Below are 18,923 nucleotides of genomic sequence, written 5' to 3'. Positions count from 1 at the left end.
ATCGAGGCCACCATCTTTCCTCCGGGCAGCGGCCATCTTGGTAAAGGTAATGTTCTAGATTATTACTTTTTGTCCACCATTCTGGCTCTCCAATATATGAAGGGGGAACAAATAACGAAGATTCACGAAATGTACTCGTTTTATAAAGAAGAAGAAATGGCTGATGACTTAGAGTCTGGCCGAGGCCGGGCCAGAATTTCCTTTACCAAGATGGCCGCGGCATGGTTACGTAATAAGAGCGCGCCACCGGAAAGTCAACGCGCAGGCTCTCTAGTGACGTCACGGAGGCGCGACCGGGCCGGCGCTGGAGGAAGGAGGTAGGAGCAGCGGCGGTGCGGGCGGAGCCCGTGTGTAAGGGGGCCGACGGGCCCTGCGGGGATTGCTCGGCGCGGGTCTGCCCGCGGGAAGGCTGGAGGTGGGGTGCTCGGGGACGGGAGCACCTCTGGTGCCCAGTTTTGACAGCACCCGCGGTGGGGCTGTGCCCATTTCTCAGACCCAGGGACTGAAACCCAGAGGGCACCCAGCCCCACGCTGCACTGAGCAGCTTGCACCCCGAGGAGGACCCAGCAGGATGCGGACATTCTCTGGCTGCGGCGTTAGGGGTTGGGCTGGGGTGGCCCGGGGAATACAATTAGGAGGGCTTCTTGGAGGAGGCAGCCTTGAGCTTTATCCTCTGTTTCATTCACCTGCGATCAGTCACGTGGGTCTCAGTTCCCACCCCCTGGACCCCACCCGTGCGGGTCCTCAAGTCCACCGCCTCACCATCCCCAGGGCTCTGTCTCGCCCACTGGTGCCGCTGGAAGGCCCGCCACACCTTCCTGTCATCCTGGAATGGGAGTCCCCCGTTTCCCGAGCTGCCTCCCGCACACCTCCGCAGGCTGGGTTCCCTCTTTTCATTTTTTCTTTTTTCTTTTTTTTTTTTTTAATATTTTTAGTTGTAGACGGACACAATACCTTTGTTTAATTTATTTTTATGTGGTGCTGAGGATCGAACCCAGGGCCTCGCACATGCTAGGCAGGTGCTCTGCCACTCAGCCCCAGCCCATTTTGTACCTTTTCTAAGGGGCTATCGACCCAGGCAGGGTCAGAGAGCCCCCTCCCAGTGCCCTGAGTGTCCTCACAGCTCTGATTGTGTCTGAGGGGGCGTGGTGCTGGGGATGGAAGCCAGGGCCTGTGCATCAGTGCTCTGCCACAGCTGCAGGTCCAGCCTGGCCGGTTGCATCTTGTACTTCCTGTACTCATCTATCTTCCCATCAGCCTGGGGAGTCCCGTGCACCCAGGCAGCTCACGGCCACTTCTTTCCGTACACCCCACACCCACTAGTTACTGTGTGTGTTTGTTGAGGGACCTGCAGGAAAGGAAGGGTGTCTGTGTGAGCTTGGCCAGCTGAGCCTGTCCGTTTAAACAACAAATAGGTTTTGTCTGACGTGGAGGGTGGGATTCCTGCTCATTCAGCTCTGGTGAGGCATCTTTCTGCTGTGCTGCCGGCCACCTGCTCACTCCAGCCTGGTAGGAAAGAGGGACACTTATCAGGTGACCATCTAAATGAATCTAAAATAGCAACCCAGGTACATGTCTCCAAGAGAGGTTTGTGACCTGAAAGAATCGGAGGAGGTCTCAGGAAAGGCTTCCTGCCGGTGGGAACTCCCGAGTCTGGCCCTGAAGTTTAAATAGGCGTTTACTACATAAAAAGAGGGGCAAAGAGGACCAGGTGGAGGGAATAGCAAGTGCCAAGGCCCTGAGGCGGAAACCTGCTTGAGGATTTGAAGAACAGCAAAGAGGCCTCTCGGTGAGGGAAGGGGAGAAGCAAGGAGGTGGGTGGAAAGGCAGCAAAGGGGCTTAGCGAGAGCCTCGGGTCCTCGTCTGCATCATGAGCAGTGACCCCACCTGCGTGGTCTCCTGGGGCTCCCAGATGGGTTTTCTGCGGGGTGTACCGTAAGACTCAGGGGTCTGAGGAAGGGCTAGGAGAAGTGGGGCTTCAGGGACCTCAGCTAGTCACACAGCCAGCTCTTGTGCTCCACACTCCTTGGTGCAACTCATGTCCCCACTCTGCCCTGCTCCGCCCAGCCTCAGGGTTGAGGGGCTCCAGTGACCCCAGCATCCTGACCTGCTCTGATGTTTCTTGGGGGACAGCTGGGGGACCCTGGAGCACGACAGTGGTCAGGGACACAGGACTGAGGGGCTGGGAAGGGCTGGAATCCTGGCTTTCCGCTGCCAGCTCTGGGACCTCTGAGTATGTCACTGACACTGTCAAAGCCTCATCTGTGGGCCCCCCAGGCCCAGCCAGGGACGCAGTGTTTTAGAATGTGCCCGGTGTCACCTGCGCTCACCTCCCGGTTACCATCATGGCCCGGCCCCGAGGGGTTCAGGCTTAGCCCTGCCCACGACACCATGGTGCGGCCCACCCCAGCCTCGCCACAGCCGCGGCCAGAGCAGCCTCAGCGAGCACGCGTTCGTGGCCTGCTCGGAGCTGCCTCGGCCCAGGACCCCTCGTCTTGCCCTCCCCCCTGCTCTGCACTGGCCTGTGAGGCCCAGCCCTTTCCTGCCAACGGGCCTTTGCACGTCCTCGCCTCTGTCCAGAACCTCCCCTCGGTGGCTGCTGTCAGGGTTTCTGGAGGGGCGGGGATGGGGGAGGGCTCGACACTCCAGGGCCCTGCGTCCCTGCAGCATGCCTTCCTGTCATCTGAGAAGCTGGCTTTGCAAGTGACACTTCATGTAGAGCCCTGTGTGACCTGGCGGGGACCTGGGCTTCCCCACCTCTGAGTGGGGCCAATGACAGCTCCAGGTTTCCGGTTTGGGGAGCGCCCTGTGGAGCTGGGCCGAGTAAGGTGCTCCACTAAGGAAAGGGGGCACCTGCCGTGGTGTGTGAGGTCCCCAGCGTCCGCTGTGGGAGTCACTGGCTCTGAGTCCTGCTAGTGGCAGAGTGGGAGGGGACACTGGGGCCCACTGTAGAATGACTCAGAAAAGCCAAAAAGCAGAAACTGCGCAGATGTCCAGCAGATGCCTGTTGGCAGACGAGTGGATAAACAAAGCCTGGCACGTCAGCAGGGCACGGTGGAACGCAGGGTGATCCAGCTACTCGAGGCTGAGGCAGAAGGTCGTGAGTTCAAGGCCAATGTCAGCAAGTTAAGGCTGGGAGAGTGGCTCAGTGGTACAGCACCCCTGGGTTCAATCCCTGGTACCCCAAAAAGTGGCTTATCCTTCAGTGGAATATTACGCAGCCAGGAAAGGAATGAAGCACTGACAGGCTCCAAGACACAGAGAAGGAGCCTGGAGAACGTGAGGCTGAGGGGCAGAAGCCATGCGCAAGGGGACATAGAACATGTGGCTCCGTTCATGTCGAGTGTCCAGAACATCCTGTCACCAGAGACCCAGAGAAGATCAGGGCCTGGGGTGGGGAGTGACTGAGGGGCGGGGTCTCCTGAGGTGATGGGCAGGCGCTGGGCCTAGAAGAGGTGGTGGCTGGATCACATGGGGGTGGAGAGCAGCACTCGGGTCGCTGCGCCCTTCTGGTGGCTCACTTTGCAGGTTTGGTGGTGATGTTTGTTTTTGTGATCCAGGGGCCCCACCCCTGAGCCATGTCCCCCGCTTTTTATTTTTTATTTTGGGACAGGGCCTCATTAGGTTGCTTAGGCTGGCCTCAAACTTTCGATCCTCCTGCCTCAGCCTCCTATTTCTGGGGTGATGGGCACCAGTTGACCTTGATAAAATATCAGAGAGGGAGGAGACCATGAGGTCTCCCAGGGGGTGACAGCGCCACGTGTGTGTTGGGGTGCTGGGGGTTGGTAGCACCCCTTCACCGCAGTGTCCTCCCCCTGCAGCCTGCTGAGGGATGCCCAAGAAGTTCCAGGGCGAGAACACCAAGTCGGCGGCGGCCCGGGCACGGAGGGCTGAGGCCAAAGCGGCAGCTGATGCCAAGAAGCAGAAGGAGCTGGAGGATGCGTACTGGAAGGACGAGGACAAACACGTCATGAGGAAGGAGCAGCGCAAGGTGGGCAGGGCTGTGGCCACGTGCAGCTTGGTGGAGTTGGGGGGGGGTCTGGCCTGGAAGGTTGGTGGGAGGGAGGTGGAGACAGCCGGTGCAGCTTGTGCAAAGGCCCTGGGGTGGTGAGCGCTGGCCTCATTTAGGGAATGGCGGGCCAGGCCCCTCCTCTCTGAGGGGGTGGAGCTAGACTGGTCAGTCCTGCTGGAAAATTCAGCTCCTGAGGGACATGTGGCAATGTCTGGAGATGTGTTTGGTTGTCACAATTAGCTGGCATCTGGTGTGGAGGCCAGGGGTGCGGCTCAGCACCTGTGGTGCCGGCAGAGCTGCAGCTGGGTGCTAAGCGCTCACCACAACCTGCTCCCCAGGACTGGTTGGTTCAGGGCGGTGCTGACCTGCTGCGGCCAGTAGGTGGTGCCAGCGACCCACACCAGCCACGTCCTGGTTTCTGCCCATGTTGTCTGGTGAGGTGCGCTGACCCCGCCCCAGGGCTACTGTCCTACCAATCCAGTTGTGGCCACCAGGGTGCTTGTCCCTGTTTCCCCTCGGCCTGTGTGGGGCTGCCCTGTCTTATTTTCAGCAAACCCAGAATGTCACTGGTTTCCTTCTCTGCGCCCTCAGGATGCCCTGGGACCTGGGACGTCTTTACTCTTTTCTTTAGAGGCGAGTCTCTAGGGCCGCAGGGAGGCTTGGTGGCAGAGCGCCTGCTGGCACTGAGGCTCTGGGTTCCACAAGCAAAACAGAGCGCACGGCGGCCATCCCTCCCTGCCCCACGTCCTTCCTTCCCCTCATCCAAAGTCCCCAGCAGCCTGGCTGAGAGCTGCGGAAAAACGGGATTGGCCAAAATCCCGCCTCCAGACCGAGACCCCCAGCCACAGCCTGGGAGTGGGTCATGCCCCGAGCTCGGGCCCCTGGACCCCTCCCGTGGCCTGTGCTTGGGTGTTGGGTGGTCTCCATCCTCTGAGTGGGGACACCTAGGCACAGAGAGAGCAGGTAGCGGCATTCTCGGGCCCAGGGGCAGGAGCCGGGCTGGCACCTAGTTACGCGGTGTGGCCTGGGGTGTGGCCGGCGGCAGCCAGAGCACCTGTCCTGGGTGAGTGGGGCCACACGCCATGTGGCACGCACCTGGGAGGGCGTGTGGAGCAGTGGCCCACTGCAGTGGGGACAAGCTGGGGGCGGGCAGCAGAATCCCGCCTACGCTAGAGACGTTGACACAGGGCATAGAAGTGGCCTTGGACAGTGCTGGGGGGCTGCCTCCGCACACCTGCCTCCCCCGCTCCAGAACCTTCCGCGCTCCCCTTGCCCCTCCCCGCAGCCCCCTCCCGACCGCAGTTGCCATCGGTGGGCGGGCATCGCGCCCCAACGGCCAGCGCTGGACCCGCTATCCCCTGAATGAGGTGGTCGCCGACTCCAGGCACTTTAACCCCTGAGGTCCCGCCCTCGTGGATGAAGAGCCGGGATTTGGGGGGCGGGATTAGGTCAGATCAGGTCATGGGGTGGCGCCGGTGATGGAGTCCTGCGACTTTATAAAGGAGAGGGGACAGACACACGATGCCACCTCCATTCCCATAGACCCAGCCCCTGACCTCTCTGACCTCCAGAACCAAAATAAACCTCTTTTCTTGGTGGAGTAGCCTGCCTGGGCGTGTCGCTGTAGCAGTGCAAAGTGCACCGATATGGGCGGCAGGTTCCCGTGTCCACGGTGGCCCTCACTTGGACACTCCGCATTTAGTGGCGCTGCCAATGGCCCTTCTCCACCATCGTGTGGCGGCCTGGGGTCCTTGTCCCAGCCTCGGGGTCCCACCGGCCCCTCCCTGTTCCTCCGTGAGAGTTGCACAGAGCTGGCTGCCGCACGCGGTCCTGGTGGGAGGTGAAGGTCAACAGTCAAGTGCACTATTTTGATGAAAAAAAAAATCCAAACCACTGACCGCCAATCCCCGTTGCCCTGGCCCCCAAGCACCTGTCACCCGCCCTGTGCCTCCACCGCCCGGCTCTGTCCCGGCTGCTCAGTGGCTGCGCCATGACCGGAGCCTGGCGGTGGCATTTCACATCGGCCATGAGCACTGCCTCCGCTGGGTTCCAGCTCAGCCCCTGATGAGGCTCAGTTTTGGGGGGTTGTGGTACCAGCTCCTGAACTCAGGGGCACTTACCCCCGAGCCCCATCCCAGCCTTTTTAATATTTTTTTTAGAGACAGGGTCCCGCTGAGTTGCTGAGGCTGGCTTTGAACTCGCGATCCTCCCTCAGCCTCCATGAGCTGCTGGGGTGACCCTGTGCCACCACACCTGGCATAAGGTTCATTTTTGGTGGCTCTGAAGTGTTCCACCAAGTGGCAGCATCCCTCCCCCACCACCCACGCTGCCAGCTGCTCACTGTCCTACTGTATGGAACTGAGTGGCCTTTACAAAATTGTGTGTGTGTGTGTGTGTATGAGGGTGTGTGCCAGTGTGTGTATGAGGGTGAGCCTGAAGGTGTGGGTGTGAGTGTGGGTGTGAATGTGTCAGTGTGTGTGTGCATGTGTGGGTATGTGTGTGACTAGTGTGTGGTTTGTGTGTATGAGTGTGAGTGTGCGTGTTCATGTGTGTGTATGTATGCCTGTGAGCGTATCTATGAGTGTGTTTAAGTGATGTACATGAGTGTACAAGTGTGTGAGTGTATGCACATGTGCATACATGTGTGTGAGTGTATGTCTGTATATGTGTGCATTTGTATTTGAGCATGCCTTTTTGAGTGTGCATGTGTGTCTGATTTGAGTGCATGAGAGAGGAAGTGTGTCTGAGTGTGTGCAAGTGGGTGTGTGTCAATGTGTCTGAGAGTGTATGTGAGTACATATGAGTGTGTGAGTGGGGGTGTGCATATGTGTGATTGTGTTTGTGCATGACCATGCAAGTGTGTCAGTGTGTCGTATATAAGTGTGAGTGTACATGTGTCTGAGTGTATGTGAGTGAATGAGTGCATATGTACGTGTGTGTGTGTGTGAGCACTGTGCACACACTTGTATGTATTTCAGTGTGTATGTGTGGGTGTGAGAGTGCACGGGTGTATGTGCATGTATGTGTGAATGTGTTAGTACATGTGTATTTGAGTTTCAGTGCATGTATGTTGGGGAGTGTGAGTATACATGTGAATATGCATGTGTGCATTTGTGTGTGTGTGCATGTGTGAATGAAAGTGTATATGGTGTCTGATTGTGGTTGTTTGTGTGAACATTCATGTTTATGAGTGTGAGGGAATGGATGTATGTGTTTTTGAGTGTGAGTTTATGTGATTGAGTGTGTGTGTGAGTATGAATGTGTATGAATGTGTGATTGTGTATGAATATGTGTTCGAGTGTATGTATGTACACTGTAAATTTGTCAGTTGTGAGTGATTTTGTGTGTCAGTGTGTATATGTATGAGCATTTTGGGACAGTGTGTGTGAGTGCATGTGTATATAGGTGTGTGTGTCTGTGAGTGTGCATATATGACTATGTGTGTGTAATTGTGTTTGCATGTGTATGAGTGTATGTGTGTGAATGTGTTAGTATGTGTGTATTTTTGTGTGTGTGTGCATGCACACGTGCGCGACTGTGCGTGTTTCCTGGCGGTGGGCCAGGCCTGGGCTGGTGCTGGCGGGCTCCGCCTCCCACCTGTGCGCCCAGCCCCACCTTGAAGACGTCTTGGGACAGGCCCCCTGTGCTGCCCAGGCTGGTCTTGAGCTCCTGTGCGCAGGTGTCCCTCCTGCCTCAGTGTCCCCGCAGCTGGGGCATAGGCAGCCACCACCACACCCTAACAAAAGTCGGATGCTCGTCTCACACTGCTGCCCCGTCCTGTAGCAGTGATGACCACGTGCTTCCTGTCCTTCCTGAGTTGTTGGAACCTTCCAGAATTCTTCCATTCTGGCACACTTCTGTCAGCAGCTGCTGGGCACCCGAGGGCTGGGGACAGCGGGCTGGCTGCCTGGAGGAGAGGTGGCACCCTGTCTGTGGTACAGCAGCCCCGGGAGGCAGAGCTGCCAACTCCGCCTCCCTCCCTCTTCTTAGGAAGCCACGTGTCACATGCCTCCGCTGTGGGGTCCCATTCATGACCCCATCCAATCAGAACACTCCCTAGACTGCACCTGCTAACACCATCAGCACCCCATCCTGGGGACCGAGTTCCTGGCACACGAGCTTTGGGGACATGTTCCAACCACAGCCCACGGCCAGCACCAGGGAGCCGTGGAGGAGGAGGGCACTTGGGGTGGGACCCTGCCTGCTTTCCCTCCTCCTGCCTGTGTCTGGCCAGCGCCCAGAAAGCCACCACCCACAACCAAGGCTCACGGGTCATCAGAGGGCTGGAAGGTGGATCTTGAGTACAGAGAAGAGCCACCTGGTGTAGTGGGCGGGCTCAGGGGCACCAGAGTTGACCAGGGAGGAGGAGGCCGGGCAAGGGCACTCCAGGCTAGGAAGAGCCAGCGCAAAGGCCCTGAGGCAGAGTGGCACTGGAGCAAAGTAAGTAGGGGAGTGTGCCAGCATGGGTCGAGGAGCCTCTGACTGGTGGCACACTGATCTCAGAGTCCAGTGGCCCTGCCTCAGTGCCCAGGCCCAGAAGTGGGCAGAGCCCAGTGGCCACATTTAAACACCTTTGATTTTAGTCCCCTCCCACTTTCCTCCTGTGCGGCCTGGCCTTAGGCTGAGGACCCCTCTTCTGGGACCCTCAGTTCTGCCAGGTCTGTCTGGGGATACAGGTGGTGCCCCAGGGAATGCTGCAGGTGTCCTTGGGAGAACTTGGTGAATTTCCAGTCGTGAACAGGCAGATGGGGTGTCTGAGGGCAGGGCCTGTGGGGTGCCCGGCAGATGGCGGGGCGCATCCTTCGCTGCACTTGGGCTACAAACAGACCGCAACCTCCCCTCCCCCCACAGGTGGCGGGCAGTGGCCATCGCAAGTCCCACAGACCAGCTGTCCCTCGCCCAGCTGCCTCAGGGCCGGGTCGGGACCTACCCCACCCTCACTAATAGGCTGGGGACATTTGGACAGTATGTCCCCCAGCTGCCAAAGGAGCCCAGACTTCCCATGGCTCTTGGAACCAAAAGCAGACCTCTTGCGGGTGTTGAGGCTCCTCGTCGCCCAGTCCCCCACCCTCCTGCCCCTCTCCCTCTGCGGCTCCCCTGAGCTGCCCATTGCAGCCACACCAGCCTCCAAACCCATCAGTCCTTTGTACCTGCCACACCCTCACCAGGGAAGGCCCCACTCTGGCCACCCCTCCTCCTGTCCCCAGTCACTTCTCCAAGGGCAGCTTGTCCTGGCCAGGGTCCCCTGTTGCCCACATTCCTATAGGACCGGAGCCTTTCGCTTGGGCAGCCCCTGGGCCCATCTTGCGCCCCGCTGTGTCCCCACACCCAGCAGAGTACGACACCGCCAGGCCTCCGTGCAGGTTGGCTAGGATGACCACCAGGACCCCACGTGCCAGCCGGGTGCGGTGAGGTGGCTTCCCCAGCCTGACACCGGTCCCCACAGGAGGAGAAGGAGAAGCGGCGCCTGGAGCAGCTGGAGCGCAAGAAGGAGACGCAGCGCCTGCTGGAGGAGGAGGACTCCAAGCTCAAGGGTGGCAAGGCGCCCCGCGCTGCCCCCAGTAAGGTCACCCGGGCCCAAATTGAAGACACACTGCGTCGGGACCATCAGCACAGGGATACCGTCGACACAGGTGGGCTGCCTGTCACTATGGAGTGGCCCTTTTGGCCACTGAAGGCTGAACCCTGGGATGTCCCCCGGGGTCTGCAGGCCTCCTTTAACGTGAAGGGTGGCTGGTACGTCACAGGTGTGCGCATGCGTGTACTGATCCGCACCCACCCGCCAGGGCTGGTGCTCCCCAGAGTGCTAGTGGGAGGTCCTGAGCCCCGTGTGGGGCGCTGCGTGAGGGCCTTGGGGGGTGAGGAGCGTGCTGCCGGCAGGGCCGGGCACAGGGGCGGCCCCCTCCCGGTCAGCCCCGGCTCCTCTCCGCCCCCTCCTCCCTCGCTGGCTGCTTCTGCCGCTGCCTCATCATCTTGGAACTCTGCATCTCTGACTCTGTCTCTGTCACCACCCACCCGGCCGTCTGCCTGTCCCAAGCAGAGAAAACCAAGAGCCATCTGGAGGTGCCGCTCGAAGAGAACGTGAACCGCCGCGTGCTGGAGGAGGGCAGCGTGGAGGCGCGCACCATCGAGGACGCCATCGCGGTGCTCAGGTAGGGGCGGGGCGGGGCTCCCGGTGGGAGGGGCCGAGGGGCGGGGCCAGGCCTCCCTAGGGGGCGGGGTGGGGACCTGCGCCTGGACACCTCCACCCACCCCACCACCGTGCAACGACCCAGCGCCCTAATGCCCGCCCTGTGCGCTCCCAGCGTGGCGGAAGAGGCGGACCGGCACCCCGAGCGCCGCATGCGGGCGGCCTTCACCGCCTTCGAGGAAGCACAGCTGCCCCGGCTCAAGCAGGAGAACCCCAACATGCGGCTGTCGCAGCTGAAGCAGCTCCTGAAGAAGGAGTGGCTGCGCTCTCCGGACAACCCCATGAACCAGCGGGCCTTGCCTTTCAACGCCCCCAAGTGAGACCAGAACTGGGGGGACCGCCCCAGAGGCGGTCCAGGCCACAACTCGACTGCGAATGCCCTCTCACTGGATCAGCTCTGAGGATTTCAGAGAGTCCAGGGACCCTGGTACCTGTCCCTGGGGCTGTGTGCCATCACCGCCAACCCTCTTTCGCCAGTGGGTCCCTGCTCTGAGTGACACCCTCAATATCCCGCGGCACCTGTGGAGCCCCGGGACTGAGCACCCAATAAAGGCGGTGGGCAAGGCCTGTGTGCGTGGGTAGCTGCGGAGGGTCGGCCAGAGGTGGGGGACGGCTGGCAGTGTTCTCGTTGGGTACCGGCCCTTACCTGAGCTGAGACCGTGGCTGGGAAAGGCGAGGGCCCCACTTCAAGCTATGACACTTGTCCACTGAGACCCGTATGACCTTCTCCTGCAGCCTGCAGGGCTCAGAGACATGTGCTGGCCCAAGGTCATGTAGCATTTCAGGGCCAGGGAGAGAGGACAGTTGGAGGCCAGTGTTCATCTGCCACCATACTTGGGGTGAGGGGATACTGGTTCCTCTGCTGTCATCTCTACAGGGGAGGCGTCTGGGAGGGATTCTGGGCTGGCTTCCCACTGGTGGATTTCTCCTGAGCCTGCCTTACAGGATGAGTCAGATGGCATCCTGAGGGGGGACAAGGGCGCTGAGCTGGCAGGGCCCAGAGGCTGCAGCAGGCAGGTGGATCTGGGTGGGAACAAGCATCCTATCAGACTGTGGGAAAGACAGGGTGGGCTTTGACCCCATTTCTGGCTTCTAGAACCCATAATCCATGGAGAGAGGGTCAGCAGGCGGGTTCACGAGGCTGTGGGGTGAGCACATTGCTTGGGCCATGGGGGAGGAAAGCCAGGTCTGATCCAGGCTGTACCTTCACCCATGAGGGCTGGTAGTGGCCAATCATCTGTAGCACTTGACTTCGTGGGCTCAGGGACAGAGGGCAGGACAGCAACTGGCCCTGGGAATGGCTATGAGGCAAGGGAAAGATCCAGGCACTTGGGAGGCTGAGGCTGACCACAAGTTTGAGGCCAGCCTGTATGACTTAGTGAGACCGTGTCTCAAAAACAAAGGGTTGGGACGTGGCTCTGTGGTAGAGTGCTTGCCAGCACTGCAGGCCCTGGGTTCAATCTCTACTACCACATACACAAGCAATAGATATTTGTTGAGTGCCTGCTGTATGCCAGGCCTTGGTACTGTAGGAATTGAGATCACCCATGATGGGCATGGGGGGGGGGGTTAGCGATTTTGCCGGGCTGCTTAGGGCTCCCGTCTAGGGCAGGCCCTACCTGTGCCCACTGCTCCTTGACCTCGGAGCCTTCAGCACAGCAGTTCTGTTCCCCTCCACACCTCTGCCCTGTTGGTTCCTCCCACCAGGAGAGATGCAAGTCCCCACAGATGGGGACCCAGCTTAGAGAGTCAGGGCTGGGGTGAAGTCGGCCAGCCTCCGCCCAGAGGTAGGGAAGGCCTCAAGGAGGAGGGACCTAAAGGATGCATAGGAGTTCTTCACCCAAGCAAAGGACAGAAAAGCAAAAGGAACCTTATTACAGAGGCCTGGCAGTCACAACTCCTGTGACCACGGGAAGGTGCATTGAAAATTGGCTACAGCTGAAGAATAGTATGGCCGGTGCTGAACGGTGGTCACTGACATTAAAGGCCACCCAGCAGGACTGGAGCTGTGGCCAGAGGGGCTCAGCATGCCCTAAGCCCGGGTTCCATCCCCACTATAGGAAAGAACCACCCAAAATAGATTGAGCCCAGGACTTAGTTTGGAGGTCCCCCAGGAGCCAACCCTGGGACTAGGCCTTCAGGGTTTGGGGGGGATACGGAAAAAGCCCCAGGAAGCCTCAGTGAGGAGTAAGGGACTGGAGGGTACAGTGCTTAGCAGGGGTGCTGAGGAAGGGAATGGGGACTGTACCAGCCAAAAGAACTGCCCCTAGATGCCAGGCCCCGGCCAAGCATGTGACAGCAGCATCAGAATCTTGGGACACGGCCAGTTTATCCATGGGTGCAGGTGTCCTAGCCAGAGAACCGGTCCAGATCACGCTCCACAAATGAAGGCCTGGGTTCGAATCCCATCTGCACCTCGTTTAAGATCTCGGGCAAGGGCCTTCATGGTCTAAGCCTCAGTTTCCTCCCCTATAAAACGCGGGGGGGGGGGGACAGTCCCGGCCCCAGGCTGTCTTGAGAATCCTCGAGCCTGGGAAGGGCGAGTGCTAAAGAGGGGCTTGGCAAAGGAACCTCCCGCGTGACAGCGGGGGAGGAGGGAAGGTCGGGGGTCAGTGGTGATGAGCCTGTTGGAAACAGGCGGGAGCATCAGCCTCGTCCGGAAACAGAATGGGGCTTCACCGAGACGGTGGGGCGCCTGGGCGGATCGGCGCGTGGCCTGATCTCCTGGAGACCGGTAAAGGGACCAGAATGAAGCTAAAACTCAGGACTGGAGCCGAGAGCCTCGCCTTGAGCCCTCAGACATAAAGACAAAGCGGATAACTTTGTTCCTTCGGACAGAAAAGACCCAGCTCGCTCCGGCCCCGCCCCTGCGGAATTCCAGGCCTGCGCCTGCGCGCTGGCAACTGGGAATCCCCGCTCCAGGAGGGGGCGTGAGAGGGGAGTTCCGTGCATTCCCAGCCCTCCCCGCGCGCGTTGCCAGGACGACCGGGCGGAGCCGCGGGGCCGCCAGGTGCGCACTGCGCCTGCGTAAGGGGTGCTCGCCTCACGCGTCTGGGCTTTCCCTTCGCGCGGCGGCTCAGCGCGCATGCGTTGATTCCCCTCCACCCACGCTCTCCTCCGCCCTGGGGGCCGGGGAATCCTTTCCAGCCGCAGTGCGCACTGGGGGCGGGGTGGGGAAACCGGCTCAAACCGGAGTGGGGTTTGCCGAGGGGGTGGCGGAGGAGCTTGCGAGAGCGGGGTCTTCCCGAGGTTTCCGCTCCAGCCCCCGCCGTCGCCTTGACAACCGGGCGCGCAGGCCGCATTGCGGGGGCGGTGTCGGCCTCGGGGAAGCCGCGTGGCTCTGCGCCTGCGCGCGGGTCGGAGCCGACGGCCGGGGTTCCCCTTCGTGCGCCCTGGGGGCGGTCGGGAGGGGGAATGGAGGCGACTGTGCGGGAGGGGAGGAGGAGGGGCGGATGCCGGAGAAGGGGCGGTTGGTGGGGATGTGGGGCGCGGGTGTCGGGGAAGGGCGAACCTCGGGTGGGGGACAGGGGAGGGTGGGATGAGAGAACCCGGAGGGGGAGGGGAGCCGGGGCTCTGAGGAGCGGAGGGAACAATGTGAGGAACAAAGAGACCAGGAGGGGACTTTGGGGTGGAGGAGTAGAGGGAGGGGAGTGGGGCGGGGAGAGGTACTTTCAGCGCCCCCAGCGCTTGGCCTGCAGGGTGGCAGGTGGGGGTCGCTGTGGCAGAAAGCAGCTTGGGTGTCGGTTTAAAATTTCCAGATTTAGAAAATAAATCTATTTAAATTTGATTTTCAGATAAACGAGTCATTTTATCATGTGTGTCCCATTCCGTGTTCTGTACCTTCTCTGGCAGCCCTTAGGTTGTTTTTCTAAACGCCTAGGGATCCTGGCGGAGCCGCCTTTGTCTCGGTGTCCCCGACGCCACATTGCCCTGCACACGGGGTGCCCTCTCACCTCCCGTCGTGTTGGCCTTGAACTCCTGCCCGAAGTCCAGTCCCGGGCAGCCAAGGAAAGGCGCAAAGGCGTGGCACCCATACACACCCCTGGGGACCTACTAATCCTGCCCAGCCCAGGGTCCTCTGCTTTTGGCCCGCTCCCCCCCATTCTCTGGTTCCATAAGTACGTGGCACATAGTAGGTGCCCTAGGGAGTGAGGGTTACATTTCTCAGCCTAAGACAGCTGAGCCCTTGGTCCCATGGGGGCACATACCCTCTCTGGGTCTTTGTCCCCTTCAGCAAAGCGGTTTTCCTTTTATCCTTCCCTTTGGTTTCAAAAGTGTAAGGTAATAAAACGTTAGGAGAAGTAGTGAGAGGGGAAAGGGCAGCACCCCCCCCACACACACACACACAATTGTCTTTGCTGTCCCCACTTATTTGCCATTGGAACAGTTTCACTTCCAGGCTGGTTTCCACTCATGAGGTGAAGAACTCACTTCCTGTGGGTCCCTTCCCCAGTGGCATGTTATTTTGGAAATGGCTTAGCAGTCTGGGGTGGGGGACACGTGGCCACCTGACTCTTTAATTTTGCTGCCCAAGGGGACATCCCTGCCACAGATGGGGGCTGTGGTGGATCTTCTGTGCTTTGACCCCAGGGCACTTTCTAGCACCTCTTTGGATGGCATTTCCTTATTCAGTGCAGGGTGATCCCTGGGGCGGTGTGGGTCTGGAGCAGGATCCTCTGACCATTGGCCAAGCCCAAGGGGCACTTAGCTCCTGGTTCCCTAGGGGAAGCACAAGATGAGTGAGTGTACAGGTCACACCAGGGGCCAAGAGCAGTGAGGACAGTAAGTCAGGGTGATGTGCCCTGAGAAGGGAGGCTTCTAGGCAGGAGGCGACCTTGGATTCAGGCTCAGAAAGAGAACCCAGGGTAAGGGGTAGGAGGTAAGGAGAGCAGGGGAAGGGGATCGTGGTAGAGGGAGAGCCAATGGCAAAGGTTCAGGCTGGACTGGTTCAGAAAGATGCTGGGCGTGGCCAGAGTGCACTGGGTGGTCTGGGGAGACGCTCTGGGACTGGGGCAAGAGGTGCAGCAGGAGGAGAGACCAGACTCTGGGCCTGGGAGAAGTCAGGGTCCTCTAGGTTCAGGAAAGAGGGAGGGGGAGGGAAAGGCACTTTGCAGGACAGGGATGTGACCTGTCACATGGGTGAGAACAAATCTGTGTCAGGGAGAAGAGGCTGTAGAGGGATGGCAGAGATTGGACCAGCTTTCGGACTGGGGAGGAATCAGGGGCTCCGTAAGGTGATGGTGGGGTCTCGCGATCTGCAGAGGACCCCTCAGTGATGGGAGCCCTTGTTATGCTGTCCCCTGACTTTCTTCCTCATTGTATTTGACCCGAGCACAAGCCACAGGGAGCATGAAGCAGCCCCCAGGGAGGTATTGGGTATGCCCAACCACGGCTCCGCGGACCACACCCGAGAGGCCCCCTCCCCTTTGTTCTCACTCCCTGCACGCACGGTCCGGGTCACGCTGTCGGCTCCCACCGAGCGCGCGTCTCACTCACACAATGGGAGAGGGGTTCGCTCCCAGCCTCCTCCCGTCTCGCTGTCCGAGTCCCCCAGCCCCGCCCGCGCCAGCGGAATCCCGGGTCCCTGCGGGGGGAGCACAGTACCTTTCACGACGTGCTCCCGGCTGGGGGACTGAGGAGGGGGGAGGACTATTTTTAGAATATATGGAAGGAAAGGGGTGGGGGGAAGGATGGAGGTCTGTAGAAGCCTCTCAGCTCCCAAGAGGAATGCCCCCTGCCCCAGACCGCGGCAGAAGGTGGGTGGGGTTCAAAAATGGGGAGGGGCACTGCAAGGGGTGGCTTGGGAGGGCGCCAGGCTTTCTTGGGGGTGGGGGTGGCATCTAAAGGAGGAAAACAGCAAGACGAAGCCGGCGGCCCCACAGATCAGCCGGAGAGACCCTGGAGGTGGGCGCTGTCCTTTGACCAGAGGGAAACTGAGGTTCAGAAAGGGGCTCGGGCAGGACCAAGGTCACCGAAGGGGTTTCCTCTGGGTTCCCCCGGGCCGTCCTCCAGGGATCCAGACCCCGGGAGCCGCATAGATCTAATTTGGCCGAGTGACCTTCACAATTCTGTCGCCCGGGGCCTCTGCCATTCAGGCGCAGAGGGGTCCGCGATCCGGCAGGTGAATTGGGGGAGGGGACACATCACCGATCCAAACACGAGACATAGAAGTTTCCTGTTGTTTGTTTTCGGGTCACCTAGACTCCCCCTTTCTCCCTGGGACCTTCCAGCCAGGGCAACGTCACCGGCTGCCCCGAGCCTCTAGTCTCGCCCTGGACCCTCCCCAGTCCCCAGAGCCAGCGCCCCCTGCCCTGCCTTGTGCCCCCTCGCTGGCTGGGCGCCTTCCCGGGATTCTGGAGATCCGGCCCCGGAGTGCGGGGGGCAGCCGTGTCCAGCGCTGCCGGGGCGCCGGCCCGGCCTCGGGCTTCCCTTCTCCCGGCCTCAGTTTCCCCGGCTGGACAACGTGCGGCCTCCAGCCGGCAGCCGCCGAGGGGCCTCCCAGCTCGGAGCGTCCTCCGAGATTGCTGTCACGCCCCTGAAGGGGGTGGGCTCGGCGAGACGCGGAGGGGGATTCCCTCCTTGTCCCCTTTCTGGAGAAGAGCGGCGGCGGGCGCTCGGCGGCGGCTCCCTCCCTGGCTCCCCGCGGGTCGGCCCCCTCCCGGGCGGCGGGGCGGGGCGGGGCGGCGGGCGGGGGTCAGCTCTGCGGCGGCGCGCGCACACCTCCCGCTCTCACGCCCTTGCCCGGCCGTGCACTTGTCTTCGCGCTCGGGCCGGGCGCCGGCTCCGGCTGCTGCGGCCGCCTCTGGCCGGTGAGTGGGCAGTCGGGGGATCCCAGGGCGGGGGTCCCAGCGGCGTCCCCCATCTCCTGGGTGGGCGAGTAGGTCAGGGACTTGTCCGCCTGGGGCAATCCCAAGGGGAGCTGTGGAAGGGAGCGAGCGTCCCTTCTCGTGTCCCCCTGACACAGAGCCCTGTGTCTGCTCCGGACCCCACCCCCATATCTCTGGGAGGAGGAGGCTCCTACTCCAGGGTGTGGGGATGCAGCGACAGACCCCTGTGGGATGAGAGTGGGGACCTGGGGACTTACCAGGCCGGGGGCATCCTCCGTTGCCGGGTGCTGCCCCCCATGACTCTTCGATCCCTCCCTTCCCTCCCATAGTCTCGTTCCTTCCCCGATGCGTGGTGGGGATTCCCTCCTCTGCGGAGTGGGAGGGAACCCCCAACCTTTGAGGTCGGCAGCTGGTCTTTCCTCTAAGCTCCCCCTACCCTCATTTACTGAAGGAAGGAGGACTGAGGCCCAGAGAGGGTTACCACTTGCCCAAGGTCACCCAGCTGGGCAGGGGCAGAGCAGGTTTGGGGATTAGCTTCCCTAACCCTAGAACCGGCTGGTGGGCTATCTCTGAATCTTCTGCTCCCTGGGTTCAACCCTGAGGGTGGGTGGGAGGGCACCGTCCTGGGGGCCCTGGATCTGGGCATATTCCTTACAATCTCATTTTCCGTGTCTCCCCATCAGCTTGAGACCCAGTCTGAGCTGAGGAGCCCGACCTGGCTCTCTCCCTAGGTTCTCTGATCTCTTCCTCCTTTGTCCTCCCTGGCCCCCTCTCCCTCAGCCTCTTCAGGATGCCCAAGACCTTGTCAGAGGGAATCCTTGAGGTGAGGGGGGGGGGGGTTTGCACATGAAAGAACCAAAGCTCTTTGAGTCAAGCAGGACAGAATCTCAGATCTGAGGGGCGACCTTGGACCACCCTGCTGCCCTCCTGGGCCAGCATCAACTCCAGGGCCCCCTTAGCTGGAAGAGGAGGCCTCTGTGCCATCCAGGTGGCCCTTGCCCCCATCCCAGATCCTGGTGAAAGACAGGACCTCTGTGACATTCGAGTTCTTGGCTGGGTTTCCCCTCCATCTCCCTCGAACCAGCCCCTCCCAGCACACTGAAAGTGGAAAGGAACCGTGGAGGGACTTGGGGAAGGACAGGACCAGCCTGGGGAAGGGCAGAGAGAGCAGTCAGTGTCCAGCACCTAGTGGAAACGGGAGCGTCCTCCAGGGCTCCCCAAGGCCCCGCAGGACAGGCAAAGCCACCGATTTTAAGTTTCTTTAAAACTTCCCAAGTGACCTAACTTTCAACGTGGAGTCGCGGCACACATCTGCTCTGGAAGCCACTCCCCTGGTCCCTGTCTTAGCCCACACCCCTTCCCCTTCTCTGCTCCTTCCAGGTCCTGAGAGGACACAGCAGCTACAGCAGCCCGCGGCTGGGACGGAAGACCCCTGGACAGCAGCTCAGTGACAGAACCCTGCACCCAGGGTGAGTGAGTGGAGCCTCGGGTCACCTTTGGGGTTGGGGGTGGACCAGGGTTGGACAGAAAGACTGATAACTGAAGGAAAAATTGCCAGCCTTTGAGATGACGACGATATGATACTAAAAGTAATAGCAACGATTGCTTTCTAGAGCCCCTCGAAAGTCACCTCCTGTTTCCGCTGATCATGGGTAGCAGAGAACTTGCTCAGAGCGCCTGGTGGTCCACCCAGGGTCACACAGCTAGAAAAAGATGGAGTTGAACCAGGTCCAAAGGCGCCCACAGCCTCCGCTTGCTTTCCCCTGCAGACACTGCCTGACGTTTGGGGTCATCCGTGAGCTCCCCTGGGGGATGTTATGGTCACTCAGTGAATCCACAAATACCGGGCAGTTGGCTACTGTGTGCCAGGCTCTGGGCTGGGTACTGGGGACAT

The 18,923-nt window shown here is 60.4% G+C and overlaps 1 protein-coding gene across 3 annotated transcripts; it reads left to right on the top strand.

Moving 5' to 3' along the window:
• Positions 1–280: 280 nt before the first annotated feature.
• Positions 281–10,767, top strand: Ccdc124 (coiled-coil domain containing 124). Of its 3 annotated transcripts, none has more exons than XM_026389982.2 (5): positions 281–317; positions 3,822–3,991; positions 9,459–9,645; positions 10,053–10,164; positions 10,318–10,767. In XM_026389982.2, the coding sequence occupies exons 2-5, from the start codon at positions 3,833–3,835 to the stop codon at positions 10,520–10,522; spliced, it is 663 nt and encodes a 220-aa protein (XP_026245767.1). In that variant the 5' UTR covers positions 281–317; positions 3,822–3,832; the 3' UTR covers positions 10,523–10,767. The 3 variants fall into 3 exon arrangements, with proteins under 3 accessions (XP_026245767.1, XP_026245764.1, XP_026245766.1); XM_026389979.2 differs by having other exon boundaries at positions 10,050–10,164; XM_026389981.2 differs by lacking the exon at positions 281–317 and adding an exon at positions 328–415 and having other exon boundaries at positions 10,050–10,164.
• Positions 10,768–18,923: the final 8,156 nt, after the last annotated feature.

Source organism: Urocitellus parryii, chromosome 3 (genome assembly GCF_045843805.1).
Source record: "Urocitellus parryii isolate mUroPar1 chromosome 3, mUroPar1.hap1, whole genome shotgun sequence".
In the NCBI taxonomy this organism is placed as follows: Eukaryota; Metazoa; Chordata; class Mammalia; order Rodentia; family Sciuridae; genus Urocitellus; species Urocitellus parryii.
The sequence above is the reverse complement of the archived record's forward strand: the minus strand, read 5'-3'. Positions and strand labels throughout refer to the sequence as shown.